We start from the raw sequence: 15,909 nt of genomic DNA on the forward strand, positions 1-15,909 counted from the left end.
GACCAAAGAGCCCGGCTGCCCTCAGTCCATTGAAAATGCCCATGTCTTGCTACACCTGGGAGACTCTGTTACCACTGACCACATCTCCCCAGCTGGCAGTATAGCCCGTAACAGTGCTGCAGCTAGATATCTGACCTCCAGAGGGTAAGTTTGGGCCAGCATTTTCACTCTATTACTGTTCATTATGGTGTTTAAAGTGAGAATGTTGGATCTCTTACTAAAGGTATACAAGCTAAATAAACCAATTCAATTGAGTTGATTTAAAAAGAAAATAACTTGATTATAAAAATCTGAAATAGAACAAAGTGCTCTTTAGAACAACAGCTTCTAATTTTCCAAATCAAATTTTGGTTCAAAAAACAGGCCACTCTATTCTCTTCAAAAATAATGTTGTTGATACAATGTCGTTGTTAGAAATGTTAGCAGGAGTTGAAGATTTTGTCAGCCATAGGTTGGAATCTTTTCGGAACTTTCTTGTCTGAGAGGTTGTTTGAAGCAGTGACTCTCAGTGATATACTGAAACCTGCATTCGTGTGGACAAGTGGCTCCGACAACGCTTAGAAACATAGAAACATAGAAAATAGGTGCAGGAGTAGGCCATTCGGCCCTTCGAGCTTGCACCGCCATTCAGTATGATCATGGCTGATCATCCAACTCAGAACCCTGTACTAGCCTTCCTTCCATACCCCCTGATCCCTTTAGCCACAAGGGCCATATCTAACTCCCTCTTAAATATAGCCAAGAACTGGCTTCAACTGTTTCCTGTGGCAGAGAATTCCACAGATTCACCACTCTCTGCGTGAAGAAGTTTTTCCTAATCTCAGTCCTAAAAGGCATCCCCTTTATCTCCAAACTGTGAACCCTCGTTCTGGACTTCCCCAACATCGGGAACAATCTTCCTGCATCTAGCCTGTCCAATCCCTTTAGGATTTTATGTTTCAATAAGATCCCCCCTCAATCTTCTAAATTCCAATGAGTATAAGCCTAGTTGATCCAGTCTTTCATCATATGAAAGTCCTGCCATCCCAGGAATCAATCTGGTGAACCTTCTTTGTACTCCCTCTATGGCAAGGATGTCTTTCCTTAGATTAGGGGACCAAAACTGCACACAATACTCCAGGTGTGGTCTCACCAAGGCCTTGTACAACTGCAGTAGTACCTCCCTGCTCCTGTACTTGAATCCTCTTGCTATGAATGCCAGCATACCATTCGCCTTTTTCACCATCTGCTGTACCTGGATGCCCACTTTCAATGACTGGTGTATAATGACACCCAGGTCTCGTTGCACCTCCCCTTTTCCTAATCGGCCACCATTCAGATAATAATCTGTTTTCCTGTTCTTGCCACCAGAGTGGGTAACCTCACATTTATCCACATTAAATTGCATCTGTCATGAATTTGTCCACTCACCTAACCTATCCAAGTCACCCTGCATCCTCCTCACGGCTAACACTGCTGCCCAGCTTTGTGTCATCCGCAAACTTGGAGATGCTGCATTTAATTCCCTCATCTAAGTCATTAATACATATTGTAAACAACTGGCGTCCCAGCACAGAGCCTTGCGGTACCCCACTAGTCACTGCCTGCCATTCTGAAAAGGTCCCGTTTATTCCCACTATTTGCTTCCTGTCTGCCAACCAATTCTCTATCCACATCAATGCCTTACCCCCAATACCGTGTGCTTTAAGATTGCACACTAATCTCCTGTGTGGGACCTTGTCAAAAGCCTTTTGAAGATCCAAATATACCACATCCACTGGTTCTCCCCCATCCACTCTACTAGTTACATCCTCAAAAAATTCTATGAGGTTCGTCAAACATGATTTTCCTTTCACAAATCCATGCTGACTTTGTCCGATGATTTCACTGCTTTCCAAATGTGCTGTTATCACATCTTTGATAACTGACTCTAGCATTTTCCCCACCACTGATGTTAGGCTAACCGGTCTATAATTCCCCGGTTTCTCTCTCCCTCCTTTTTTAAAAAGTGGTGTTACATTAGCCACCCTCCAATCCTCAGGAACTAGTCCAGAATCTAAAGAGTTTTGAAAAATTATCACTAATGCATCCACTATTTCTTGGGCTACTTCCTTAAGCACTCTGGGATGCAGACCATCTGGCCCTGGGGATTTATCAGCCCTTAATCCCTTCAATTTACCTAACACCACTTCCCTACTAACATGTATTTCCCTCGGTTCCTCCATCTCACTGGACCCTCTGTCCCCTACTATTTCCGGAAGATTATTTATGTCCTCCTTAGTGAAGACAGAACCAAAGTAGTTATTCAATTGGTCTGCCATGTCCTTGTTCCCCATAATCAATTCACCTGTTTCTGTCTGTAGGGGACCTACATTTGTCTTAACCAATCTTCTTCTTTTCACATATCTATAAAAGCTTTTACAGTCAGTTTTTATGTTCCCTGCCAGTTTTCTCTCATAATCTTTTTTCCTCTTCCTAATTAAGCCCTTTGTCGTCCTCTGCTGGACTCTGAATTTCTCCCAGTCCTCAGGTGTGCCACTTTTTCTGGCTAATTTGTATGCTTCTTCTTTGGAATTGATACTATCCCTAATTTCCCTTGTCAGCCACGGGTGCACTACCTTCCTTGATTTATTCTTTTGCCAAACTGGGGATGAACAATTATTGTCGTTCATCCATGCGATCTTTAGATGCTTGCCATTGTATATCCACCGTCAACCCTTTAAGTGTCATTTGCCAGTCTATCTTAGCTAATTCCCCTCTCATACCTTCAAAGTTACCCTTCTTTAAGTTCAGAACCTTTGTTTCTGAATTAACTATGTCACTCTCCATCTTAATGAAGAATTCCACCATATTATGGTCACTCTTACCCAAGGGGCCTCTCACGACAAGATTGCCAATTAACCCTTCCTCATTGCTCAATACCCAGTCTAGAATAGCCTGCTCTCTAGTAGGTTCCTTGACATGTTGGTCCAAAAAAACTATCCTGCATACATTCCAAGAAATCCTGTTCCTCAGCACCCTTACCAATTTGGTTCACCCAATCTATATGTAGGTTGAAGTCACCCATTATAACTGCTGTTCCTTTATTGCACACATTTCTAATTTCCTGTTTAATACTATCCTCAACCTCACTACTACTGTTAGGTGGCCTGTACACAACTCGCACCAGCGTTTTCTGTCCCTTAGTGTTATGCAGCTCTACCCATATAGATTCCACATCCTCCCGGCTAATGTCCTTACTTTCTATTGTGTTAATCTCCTCTCTAACCAGCAATGCTACCCCACCTCCTTTTCATTCATGTCTATCCCTCCTGAATATTGAATATCCCTGAATGTTGAGCTCCCATCCTTGGTCACCCTGGAGCCATGTCTCTGTGATCCCAACTATATCATATTCATTAATAACAATCTGCACTTTTAATTCATCCACCTTGTTACGAATGCTCCTTGCATTGACACACAAAGCCTTCAGGCTCGCTTTTACAACACTCTTAGCCCTTATATAATTATGTTGAAAAGTGGCCCTTTTTGATTTTTGCCCTGGATTTGCCGGCCTGCCACTTTTACTTAGTGACTCTTTATGACCAGCAAGGATACACTGTGTTAAATTGTGTTAAATTTGTAATGCAGCTCATTAATTTATTCCTGTGCCGTTGGATTAAATATTATACCAATCCTTCTCTCTCTTTGTGAATTCAGTTAAAACAATAACCCAGTTTTCAAAGAGAAATTGAGAAAATCATCAATAATTTGTATGTAAATTCTTATTTTTACCTTCAGCCTCACTCCACGTGAGTTTAATTCTTACGGAGCCCGAAGGGGTAACGATGCTGTGATGACCCGAGGGACCTTTGCCAATATTAGGCTCCTGAACAAATTTATTGGCAAAACTGCACCTAAAACATTACACATACCCTCTGGTCAAACAGTAAGTACTTGGGATCATTTATACTTTAACAGAAGAATAAAATTGTTTGCATATTTCTCTTTATGCTTATGCTGTATTCTTTTATTTTACCTTTGCAGCTCGATGTGTTTGATGCAGCAGAGCGATACCAGAGGGAAGGATTTTCATTAATCATCTTAGCTGGGAAAAAATATGGCTTGGGTAGTTCGAGGGATTGGGCTGCCAAAGGACCATATTTGCTGGTACAGTTCCTTTCTGTTGACTTTATAAGAATCACCATTAACTTCTGCTTTAATTTGCTAGTCTAATCCTCTTGTATCCTCTGCAGGGCGTGAAAGCCATTCTAGCTGAGAGCTATGAGAAAATGCACAAGAATCACTTGATTGGAATGGGTGTCATTCCCCTTCAGTTTCTTCCAGATGAAAATGTAGATAAGCTAGGACTCACCGGAAAGGAGCGGTATACGATAATAATTCCTGAAGATTTGTCTCCAGGAATAACAGTGGATATAACGGTATGTGCAGAACTTTTAGTGTAGATTACAGATGTGCGCCGCTTAACATCCATTCGGATAATGTCCAATCGCATATATGTCCGTAGATTGGAGAACGTGATGTAACGGATGTAACCAATCTCGTGTATCGCGCGTCTCTTGAGTGTAGTAGTGTTATCTCTCTGTTTAATTTTCTTTCGAAAATATTACCGTAAGGTGCATCATGGCTTCCAAATGCAGCAAAACCACTCCTAGTGATAGCAGCAGCAAGAGGCAAAGGAAAAGTATTGACTTGGAAGTGAAACAAAAGGTTATTAAACAATATGAAGGTGGAAAACCAGTGAATGCTATTGCTCGCGATTTAGGCATGTCACACTCGACAACCACGACAATCCTGAAAAACAAAGAAAAAATCCTCGAAGCTGTTAAAGGATCGGCTTCACTGAGAACTACAAGGCTCACGAAAATGTGAGAGGGACCTATATCGGATATAGAGAAATTGCTAATGACATAGATTTAGTCAATACAGGTACACAACAGTACTCCGTATAGGTTTGCTAAGTATATAGTATGGTGTTCATACAACGTACAAATCACATAACATCCGATTTCACAGAATGTATTGTGGACGTTAAGCGACGCATACCTGTACTTTTTAAGCATTGCATGCTGTCTTTGGTTCTGCAAGTATAAATCAGAACGAAAGACAGCTAAACCAAGGCAGCAACATCACAAATGGTGCTGGTGATATACGGTGAAGTTTTGCGAGTAGCTCACAAAACTTCGAGATATATTTTTGAACTATTATCACTGCAATCTGAAGCTTATAATTTCACATTAAGAAATGTACTTTTGAACAGTGTAAACAAACTAGTGATTTTGCAATCTCCTGGAGGACTTGGCAAACTTTACTCTTCAGAATGCAGATATGACACCTTCAAGCAAATGAAGTTCGTTCATCACCAGAAGAGAGGATGGAGGGGAGATCTTTAAGCCAGACATAAGCATCAGGGTGTGAAACCTCTCTACCCAGTATCTTGTGAGCTCAGGTACAATTGCTAAAAAACAATCTTTCCTCGAAAGGAAAGATTGATGTATCAGAGGAAGATGAGGGATTGCTATGTGCTCTGTTTCACTGGTACGTGGCTTACTCAAGACAAGCAATGCACCCCGAGTGTTCTCGATCTACTGGATGGATTGATGAAGACAAAGGGTAGGGGTCTGTGTTTCATGATAAGCTCTTAGTGGTGTTTAGACATAGTGGTCTTATGACACTCTTGTTCTCCTGACCTGGGACATCTAATGATTAAGTGCCATCATGTTACTTGCTGAGAGAGTTCTCCATGACGCTGACAGCAGTTTACATACACCCCAAAGGCAGATGTTAAGCAAACACTTTTACTGAGTATTGCATTTAGCAAATAAGTATGTCCCCACAAAATTATTCAGTTTTCCCCAACCAGAGGCCCTGGATGAACCAAGATGTCCTCAGTCTGCTGAGGACCAGATCAGAGGCGTTCAGGTCTGGCAATCCACAAAAGTACAAGAGGTCCAGTTACATCCTTCAGAAAGGCATCGCACATGCAAAGTAGCAATTTCGGACTAAAACTGAATCACAGAAGGATGCTAGACTGCTATGGCAGGGCTTGAGTGCTATCACCTCCTACAAAATAAAACTAAGCAACGTATGTGACAACAAGGGTTTGCCCCCAGTTGAGCTCGATATCTTTTATTCTTCCTTTGACCGACAGAACATGGAGACACCTTCACGATCTTACAAAGACCCTGTGATTTTATTCGCTGAGGCTGATGTGAGAGCATCCTCCAGGAGGATGAACTTATGGAAAGCATGTGTCCAATCAATGTACTTGGCTAAGTACTGATGACCAATGCTAATCAACTGGCTGGAGTGTTTGGCATCTGAGGTACCCACCTGCTTCAAGCAGGCTTGAATTATACTGGTGCCCAAGAACAATGTAGTGAACTGCCTCAATGACTATTGTTCAGTAGAACTTTAATCCACTGTGGTGAAGGGCTTTTAGAGATTGGTGATGAAACATATCAACTCCTGCCTGAGGAGTGATTTGGATCCACTCCAATTTGCCTGCTGTCACAAGAGGTTAACAGCAGATACCATTTCATTGGCTGCTCACTCAGCCCTGAAACATCTGCACAGTGAAGGTCTGTACATCAGGATGCTGCTCATTGGCTATGGCTCTGCCTTCAGCACTATCAACCCCTCAAAACTAAATCAATAAGCTGCAAAACCTAGTTCTCAGTGTAGCAGTGTAGCCCCCCTGGCCAGCCTCAGGGTCGCTCGGTTCACTATCGTCTAGGGAAACAGCCCTCGGCCCCGCCAAACTGGGTAATTAGTTTGTGTGGATGCTGCGCGATGTACCACACCCCGCCCAAATAACAGACAATACACCAGATATGATTAAATGATTTACAGTTTATAGATATTACTGGAACTATATAATTAATAGAGAATAAAATATAAAAGGAGCCACACTTATGAAAGTTCAATCTCTTCGTGCACAAACAGTGGGAGCTCAGGACCCTCCTTCTTCACCCTGCGACCCCTCGGACCACCTCGACCTACCGCCTGGGACCAACAATGGTGGTCAACCAGATGCTCCACACGAGTCCGTCTTCGTCTCCTCTCCTCGCCGAACACCCTGGACCTCGGACTCCTGCTCGGTGTCCAACCCCGTTAGTGGACTCACAGCACCTGGTCCATCCTCTGTCTCTCTCTCCCGCCTTCTCCCCAAAAAAACCCGCACATACACTAACTTACAGACACACAGAAAGCATAACATCCATCCCAATTGGTTTGTTCACCATCTTATCAGTAACATGATCCAAACAAACTGCTAGCAGGAGGACTTTCTCAGCAGTTAACAAAGAAGCCATTTTAATTAGACTATGCAGTAACATAAAATAAGAAACCCCTTACACTCTCCCCCCACCAAATAAAGTCATGTCCTCATGACTTCTAAATAACTCGCCAACCAGTCCTACAGACACAAAAACCCATCCAGATATACACAGTGACATTGCTCCCCAAACAGTACTACGGGCGCTACATAAGCCAACCTATCTGGGAGCTTCCTAATCCCCCTCACCTAAACCCTAAAGGCTCGGACACTACTAGGGATACCTCGGTTCTGCTTGCCAACTCCTCTCTCACTCAGGCCACCATTACAACTCGGAGCCCCCTGTCCCATGTCCGGGGCCCCGCTTCTTTTCCTTCCTGGTCCTGCTGTAACTCAGTCTGCCCACAGCTAGCCCTCGCCACTACACCTGACTCTGTGGGAGAAGGGCCAAAGGTCTCTTCCTCAATCATGGTGAAGTTAGCGAAAAGCAGCAGGTACCACATGTCCAGCACATCATCCTTCGAATCCGTATTCTTCCTCATTTCCTCAATCAGTAGCTGCTGTTTGAGTTTCTCCAAACTGAAGCATTTAGTCGGGGCTACCCCTTCAGCCTCCTGCAGTCAAGACGACGGCTTCTTCGGGGACTCCTTCAACTCTCGCCACAGCCTCAGCAGTTCTGACTCACGGTTCTTGGCCATCTCAATCTGGGACGCAGTTACTCCACCAGTTTCTTCCATCCTGACCTGAAAAGCGGCAGTTAAAGGATGTTCAGCCTCTGGTTTTTTCCTCCTGATGACTTCTTCCAGGTCAACTTTCAGTTTTACCACTCCATTTAAACTGTCAATAGTCATCTTCAGGTTCCTTTCAAGCATCTGCCTCCCTTTTCCGAGATCTGTCCTCCATTTCTTCACTTCCTCGGGAGTGTAGTCAAACTCCCCTCCCTGTGCTCTCGGTTTTCTGTTGGCCTTAGTCAGAACACTTCCTTGATCTTCCCCAACTTGTAAGTCTTCCAATCTTTTCTGAATTGATATGTTGAGTTTCTGGTGATCCCTTCGAAGGTGGGTCATTGTTTCGTCTCGCTGGATTAATTCATCAGCACATGACCGCAGTGTCGGCTTGGAATTCCGTTGCTCCTTCTCCATGTTGACGAGCATGAATTCCAAGTCTGCAATGGTCGTCCCACAAGTGCGGCACTCAGTCTCCGGCCGGCATTTCTGAGCACTCAGTTCAGCGGTGCAAATCCCATCTCCCCCGCCCCGTGTCTGATTCAGATTGACGACCTGGGTTTCCATCCCAAGGTCCACCACTGTCAGTTCCAACACCAGGAAGTTCAACTGGTATGTCGGGTCATTTTTCTCACATCGCTCCAAACTCCTCTGGCCAGAAGCTCCTCCACATTTGACACTTCGCTTCTGTCGCCCAGGCTCAGCCACTTGCCTCGCCTTATAATCCCCCCAGGTGAACCCAAGCTCTAGGTGGTCATTCACATACGCCAAAACTCCACACATGCCAAAACTCCACACACGCCAAAACTCCACACACCTTCACTTCCCCCATGGTCTTCCTCATGCCCTGCAGGAAGGCTACAGGGGCTCCGGACATGCCATTTGGCATCTTTTCGGAGCGGAAGAATTGTAGGGAACTAATAACGGCCATCTTCTGCTTATCAGCCGCACTCCTTGGGATCTGGCAACATCCACTCCTCAGATCCAGCACATTAAACCCACATCACATAATCTGCACACACGCTGCCTATGTCTTCCACGGCGCTAGGGTCCAGTTGCCGCGATCTCTCTCTCATTGAGGTGTCTTCAGCAGTCAACTCCCCTCCCTCCTGGTAGTTCGGAGCATCTACTAAGAGGGTCTCACCCTCAGCTACTTTCCCCAAGCCGTACCACCGCTGGGTCTTGTTTAAATTCGGTACCGGCTCAAGGCTGCTACACACGTCCTCAGAAGCAACTCGACACGCTGGGTGCCCAGACAATGCCCCCATGAACTCCAGGGTCATTAACCAGTCATCGTCTTCTGGATGATTACTGGCACTGGTACCCAAAATCTCCAGTTCCCTTGCGGTTGTCAAGGATAAATGCTTCAGACACCGGTTGTAAAACGAACTGTACAACAACTTGACCTGCGCCCTGGGGTCGAGGATGGCTTTAGCATTGCTTCCCTCTATCTGTAACGACACCCTGGGGCGTGGTCCCTCTAAGCCTTCAGGAATAGGTTCTTTTCCTTTCGGAGGTTCATTGGTACGTTGCTGGGAACGTGCTTCGCCAGAGACCCCGAGCCGTTCCCCCACTGGGCTTCCAGTAAGTTTCCGAACAGCTCTCAGATCAGTTGAACAACTGAAGGAGGGGCTGATCCCCCTGGCACTGCAAGCAATTTAGCCACCCTCCTAGCCAGAGAAAACACACTGAAAACTTTTCCCCCTCTTTCAAATAACTGACAGCTGTCACTACGGTGTAAGTGAACCTGACAGCTCGAACACCGTCACCAGCCCGCCTACTCAAACTTTCAACCAATCCCTGTTGCTCTCCCTCAACCGAGCACTGCCACTCATCTAACAACTGAGAGATCCGCTCCGCCCACGTCTCGCACGCCTTCGCCCTTCTTGAGGTGGACACTATCCCAAACGCCAGGCAGAGCCTGCCAGAGCTAGAACATTTATTCGCAGACACTACCTCCAAATCAGACCACTCTTTCCTCTCTCTCCCAACAGCATGGACAGCCCCGAGTTCCACCTCCAACTTGTCAACGCTAGTCTGAACTTGAACAAAGACCTCACCCACCACACATGCAGCAATAACCAGCAAATAACCCACAGAGACACACATTACTGATTTAAACAGGGCAACCACACAGCATACCACTAGATCCAATCCCAGACAAAAGCCTCCAAATATAGCCCCCCGGCCAGCCTCAGGGTCACTTGGCTCGCTGTCGTCTAGGGAAACAGCCCTCGGCCCCGCCAAACTGGGTAATTAGTTTGTGTGGATGCTGCGTGATGTACCCCACCCCGCCCAAATAACAGACAATACACCAGATATGATTAAATGATTTACAGTTTATAGGTATTACTGGAACTATATAATTAATAGAGACTAAAATATAAAAGGCGCCACACTTATCAAAGTTCAATCTCTTTGTGCACAAACAGTTGGAGCTCAGGACCCTCCTTCTTCACTCTGTGACTCCCTCAGACCACCTCGACCTGCCGCCTGGGACCAACAACGGTGGTCGACCAGATGCTCCACACGAGTCCGTCTCCGTCTCCTCTCCTCACCAAACACCCTGGACCTCGGACTCCTGCTCGGGATCCGACCCTGTTAGCAGACTCACAGCACCTGGTCCATCCTCTGTCTCTCTCTCCCGCCTTCTCCTCAAAAAAACCCGTGCACACACTAACTTACAGACACACAGAAAGCATAACGTCCATCCCAATTGGTTTGTTCACCATCTTATCAGTAACATGATCCAAACAAACTGCTAGCAGGAGGACTTTCTCAGCAGTTAACATAACAAAGAAGCCATCTCAAGTATAACATAACAAAGAAACCATTTTAATTAGACTACAGAGTGACATAAAAGAAGAAACCCCTTACACCAGCATTTCCTTGTGCACTAGGCTCCTTGATTTCCTCACTTGCAGACCCCAACTGGCAACAGCATCTCCTCCACAGAAACCATCAGCATAGATGCACCACAAGGCTGCGTGTTTAGCTCCCTGTTCTACTCACATGGAGAGGTAGTGATGGAAGAACAAAGAAATATCAGTCTTCACTTGTAGTATGCCAAAAATTCAAGAGTGTCAAGGGACAGAAATAAGTATAGTTGCTATTACTAAAGAGAAGGTTGTTGGGGAGCCACACATACAAGATGTTGGAGGAACACAGCAGGCCAGGCAGCATCTATGGAAAAGAGTACAGTCGATGTTTCAGGCTGAGTCCCTTCAGCAGGACTGGGGGGTAAAAAAGATGAGTAGAGTTAAAAGGTGGGAGGTGACAGCTGAAACTGAGAGGGGGAGGGGTGAAGTAAAGTGCTGGGAAGCTGATTGGTGGAAGAGATACAGGGCTGGAGAAAGGGGAATCTTAACAGGAGGCCATGGAAGAAGGAAAAAGGGGGAGGAGCGCCAGAGGGAGGTGATGGGCAGGCAAGGAGATAAGATGAGAGAGGGAAAAGGGGGTGGGGAGTGGTGAAGTGGAGAGAGGGTTATTACTGGAAGTTTGAGAAGTCAATGTTCATGCCATCAGGTTGGAGGCTACCCAGACAGAATATAAGGTGTTGTTCCTCCAACCTCAGTGTGGCCTCATCGCAGCAGTGGAGGAGGCCACAGATAGATATCAGAATGCGAATGGGAAGTGGATTTAAAATGGATGGCCACTGGGAGATCCTGCTTTTTCTGTCAGAGTGTAGGTGGTCAGCGAAGCGGTCTCCCAATCTACGTCGGGTCTCATCGATATACAGGAGCCCACACTGGGAGCACTGAACACAGTATATGACCCCAATCTACTCATAGGTGAAGTAACACCTCACCTGGAAGGACTGTTTGGGGCCCTGAATGGTAGTGAGGGAGGAGATGTAGGGGCAGATGTCGCACTTGTTTTGCTTGCAAGGATAAATGCCAGGAGAGCGATCAGTGGGGAGGGATGAATGGACAAGGGAGCGATCCCTGCGGAAAGCAGAAAGTAGATGGTGGGGGAGGGAAAGATGTGCTTAGTGGTGGTTTCCCATTGGAGATGGCAGAAGTTGTGAGAATTATGTGCTGAATGCAGAGGCTGTTGGGGTGGTATGTGAGGACAAGAGGAACCCTATCCCTGGTAGGGTGGCGGGAGGATGGGTTGAAAGCAGACGTGTGAAACGGAAGAGATGCAGTTGAGGACAGCATTGATGGTGGAGGAAGGAAAGCCCCTTTGAAGAAAGAGGACATTTCCTTCATTCTGGAATGAAAAGCCTCATCCTGAGAGCAGATGTGGCGGAGATGGAGAAATTAAGATGGTTGAGTTAGGGACCTGAAAGGTCTGAAGGTAGACAAGTCACTTGGACCAGATGGGCTACACCAAAGGGTTCTGAAAGAAGGAGCTGAAGAGATTGTGGTGGCAAACCTCCACAATCTCTTTAAGAATCACTTGGTTCTGCAATTGTTTTTGGAGGACAGGAACATTGCAAATGTCACTCTACTCCTTAAAAAGAGAAGGAGGCAAAAGACAGTTAGCCTGACCTCAGTGGTTGGGTAGAAGTTGGAGTCTGTTATTAACGATGGGTTTTGGGGTTCTCGGAGGCACGTGATAAAATAGGTCAAAGTCAGCATGATTTCCTTGAAGGGAAACCTTGTCTGACGTATCTGTTGGAAATAATAGACAGGTGAGACAAAGGGGATGTTGTTTACTTGGATTTTCAGAAGGCCTTTCACAAAGTGTCATGCATGAGGCTGCTAAACAAACTAAGAGCCCATGGTATTACAAGAAAGTTACTAGCATGGATAGAAGATTAGCTGATTGGCAGGGGGTAAAGAGTTGGATTAAAGGAGTCTTTTTCTGTTTGGTGAACATCATGAAGATGGGTAGTAAAGCAGGTAGTGTTGAGGAAGCAGGGTGTCTGCAGAAGGACTTAGACAGATTAGGAGAATGGGCAAAGAAGTGGCAGATGGAATATAGTGTAGGGAAGTGTATGGTCATGCACTTTAGTGGAAGGAGTAAAGGTGTAGTCTATTTGCTAAATGGGGAGAAAATTCTGGAATCAGAGATGCAAAGGGACTTGGGAGTCCTCATGCAGGATTTCCTAAAGGTTAACTTGCTTAAGTCAGTGGTAAGGAAGGCAAGTACAATGTTAGCATTGATTTCAACAGGACTAGAATATAAAAGCAAAGATGTAATGCTGAGGTTTTATAAAGTAAGTAAATTTGTTATCAAAGTACATGTATGTCACCATAAACTAGCCTGAGATTCTTTTTCTTGTGGGCATTCACATTAAATACAAAGAAACACAGCAGAATCAATGAAAAACTACACACAAGATGGACAGCCAATGAGCTAAAGACAATAAAATGTGCAAGTACAAAAAGAAAAAAAAATCATAATAATAAATAAATAAGCAATAAATAGCAATAACATGAGATGAAGTCCTTGAAAGTGAATCCATAGGTGTGTGAACAGTTCAGTTTTGGAGTGAGTGAAGCTGTATGAAGTTATCCCCTCTGTTTCAAGAGCCTGTGGTTGAGCGGTAATAACTATTCCTGAACCTGGTAGTTATAAGGCATTGGCCAAACCATACTTGGAGTATCGTGAGCAGCTTTGGGCTCCTTATCTAAGGAAGGATGTGCTGGCATTGGAGAGGGTCCAGAGGAGGTTCACAAGAATGATCCTGAGAATGAAAGGGTTAATGTATGAGGAACATTTGATTGCTCAGGGCCTGTACTCTCTGGGGTTTAGAAAAATGAGGGAGGATCTCATTGAAACTTATTGAATATTGTGAGGCCTAAATAGAGTGGATATTGGGAGGATGTTTCCTATAGTGGGGGAGTCTTGGAACAGAGGGCACAGCCTCAGAATAGAAGGATATTCTTTTAGAAAGGCGATGAGGAATTTTTTTAGCCAGAGGATGGTGAATCTGTGGAATTCATTGCCACAGACGGCTGTGGAGGCCAAATCATTGGGTATCTTTAAAGTCAAGTTTATTGTCGTTTAACCATATAGATGTACACCGTCAAATGAGACAACGTTTCTCTGAACCAGAGTATAAAGCACTGTAGTATACATCACACATAGTAACTTAGGAAAGTAAGGATGAAATCTACAGATGGATTACACATAAATAAATAAACTAAAGTGCATAAATTATATATTTTAAAGTACAGAACTGATACTTTGAATGTGATGTGGCAGGGAGTTCAGAAGCCTAATGGCCTGGGGGAGGAAACTTCTTTCCATATTGACCAATCTTGTTTTTATGCATTGGAGTCTCCTGCCCGATGGTAGAAAGTCTAAGGGGATGCTGGTACACTTAACTCTCTCTATGGAGGAGCCATGTATTCACAGAGGACGATGGTTCATCTGCGCCTTCCCCATGTCCACAATGATTTCCTTAGTCTTCTCCACACTCTCCTTGTTCAGTCTTGGGTTGTTCTTCTCACACCTCATCACAAAGCGTAGGTTCTTGATTAGTAAGGCCGTCAAAGGTTACAGGGTGAAAGCAGGAGAATGGGGTTGGGATAGATAATCAATCAGCCACGATGGAATGTGCAGAATGGCCTAATTGTGCTCCTATGTCTTATGGTCTTATGGTTTGTTGTCTTCTATTGCTGCTGTTCATTAGACTCTAAGACATACAGTAGGAGCAGAATCAAGTTGTTCTGCCATAAACACCCTTTGTTGCAGCTAATAAAGTACCAGGGAAATTTCACCCTCCACCCTGATTCATCAGAAAAAAACAGGAAAAATATTGTGTGTCTGCATTATATAAATTTATCAAATATTCTGTCTTGTAGACGAACACAGGAAAGGCATTCAGTGCTGTGGCAAAGTTCGACAATCAAATGGAAGTCACCTTTTACAAACAAGGTGGTATTTTGAACTATGTCGCTAGAAAGATGTTATAACAACTGTTCCATCATTTGACTTTATCTGCACCATGTTTTGGATCCCGTCCATGGATAACATTATTGCATCCATCTCTACTGGAGCGCTGGATTTAACTGTTGACATCCTTCGTGCCAGGTGTACTGTATATTTCAGAAACCGTCTACTTGCACCTTGCGACTGGCTGTGAATAGATTTCTTGCCTTCAAGTATATTTGTTTCTTCATTTTAAGTTTATAATCACTGTATTCATTTTTCATACCTGTTTTGTAACTTAATCTGTACATGAAGTGTGTGCCACAAAATGGACCCTTTCAGTTCAGATGCCAATTCACTGACATCATTGTTCATTTAATTCACTAATGCCTTCTTCCTGTAAAAGTTTTTTTACATCATGGGGGTTAATCTGGTTTTGTTTTTGCAAGCCCTTTATGTCTGTAAACACCCAGATTTTTTTCCAACCATGCTTTTCCCTGATTTGGCCTTGGCTCAGCCTTCTACTCTAAGTGGGTCTCCCAAATGGAAAAGAGAAAACTGACATGCCTATTGAGAATACTGTGAAGAGAAGCTTTTTTTGAGGGAAAGAAGCCACAATGCTTGGACCTTGGACCAGAAGCAGTGTGGCTGCTGATTTGAGATTTTACTGGACAGGCAAGAACTACATCACAGTGAAGCATTCAAATATTTGGTATTATAGAATAAGTATCCAACATAAGTGTATTTTAGTGACAATACCATACAAAATGCTACTGATGAATTGTACATTTTTAATAGATTGTAAGAATAAACTATCAGAGCCATAAATTGTGGTCATGCTGTTTGGTAATTTGTGAAAAGCCCAACACAAAGCCTTCTGAAGATTATGATCAATATTCAATGTGGTGACACTAAAGTTGCATGAGTATATTTGTTAACAGGGATAACCCATTAGCAAAACAAGTCCAATATTGGAATGGTATCTGCCTCAGTTTCATTTCCTACATTTCTTCAGACAGTTTATTCTTCCAGGAGAAATTTAATGGAAATTAAATGTTTACTTTGCAAGAAACTTCATTAATCCATTGGTATAGAACACATAGT

At 44.2% G+C, this 15,909-nt stretch overlaps 1 protein-coding gene across 2 annotated transcripts in view; it reads left to right on the forward strand.

The window, feature by feature from the left end:
• ireb2 (iron-responsive element binding protein 2) overlaps nt 1–15,625 on the forward strand; it is a 68,215-nt gene extending 52,590 nt beyond the window's left edge. For both annotated transcript variants that reach the window (XM_072282253.1, XM_072282254.1), the window contains 5 exons: nt 2–144; nt 3,760–3,907; nt 4,006–4,128; nt 4,215–4,400; nt 14,739–15,625. In XM_072282253.1, the coding sequence (XP_072138354.1) occupies nt 2–144; nt 3,760–3,907; nt 4,006–4,128; nt 4,215–4,400; nt 14,739–14,849 (711 nt within the window). In that variant the 3' untranslated portion in view covers nt 14,850–15,625. The remainder of the gene's footprint in view (nt 1; nt 145–3,759; nt 3,908–4,005; nt 4,129–4,214; nt 4,401–14,738) is intronic.
• The last annotated feature ends 284 nt before the right edge of the window (nt 15,626–15,909 follow it).

The sequence above is a fragment of the Mobula birostris genome, chromosome 18 (genome assembly GCF_030028105.1).
Source record: "Mobula birostris isolate sMobBir1 chromosome 18, sMobBir1.hap1, whole genome shotgun sequence".
In the NCBI taxonomy this organism is placed as follows: domain Eukaryota; kingdom Metazoa; phylum Chordata; class Chondrichthyes; order Myliobatiformes; family Myliobatidae; genus Mobula; species Mobula birostris.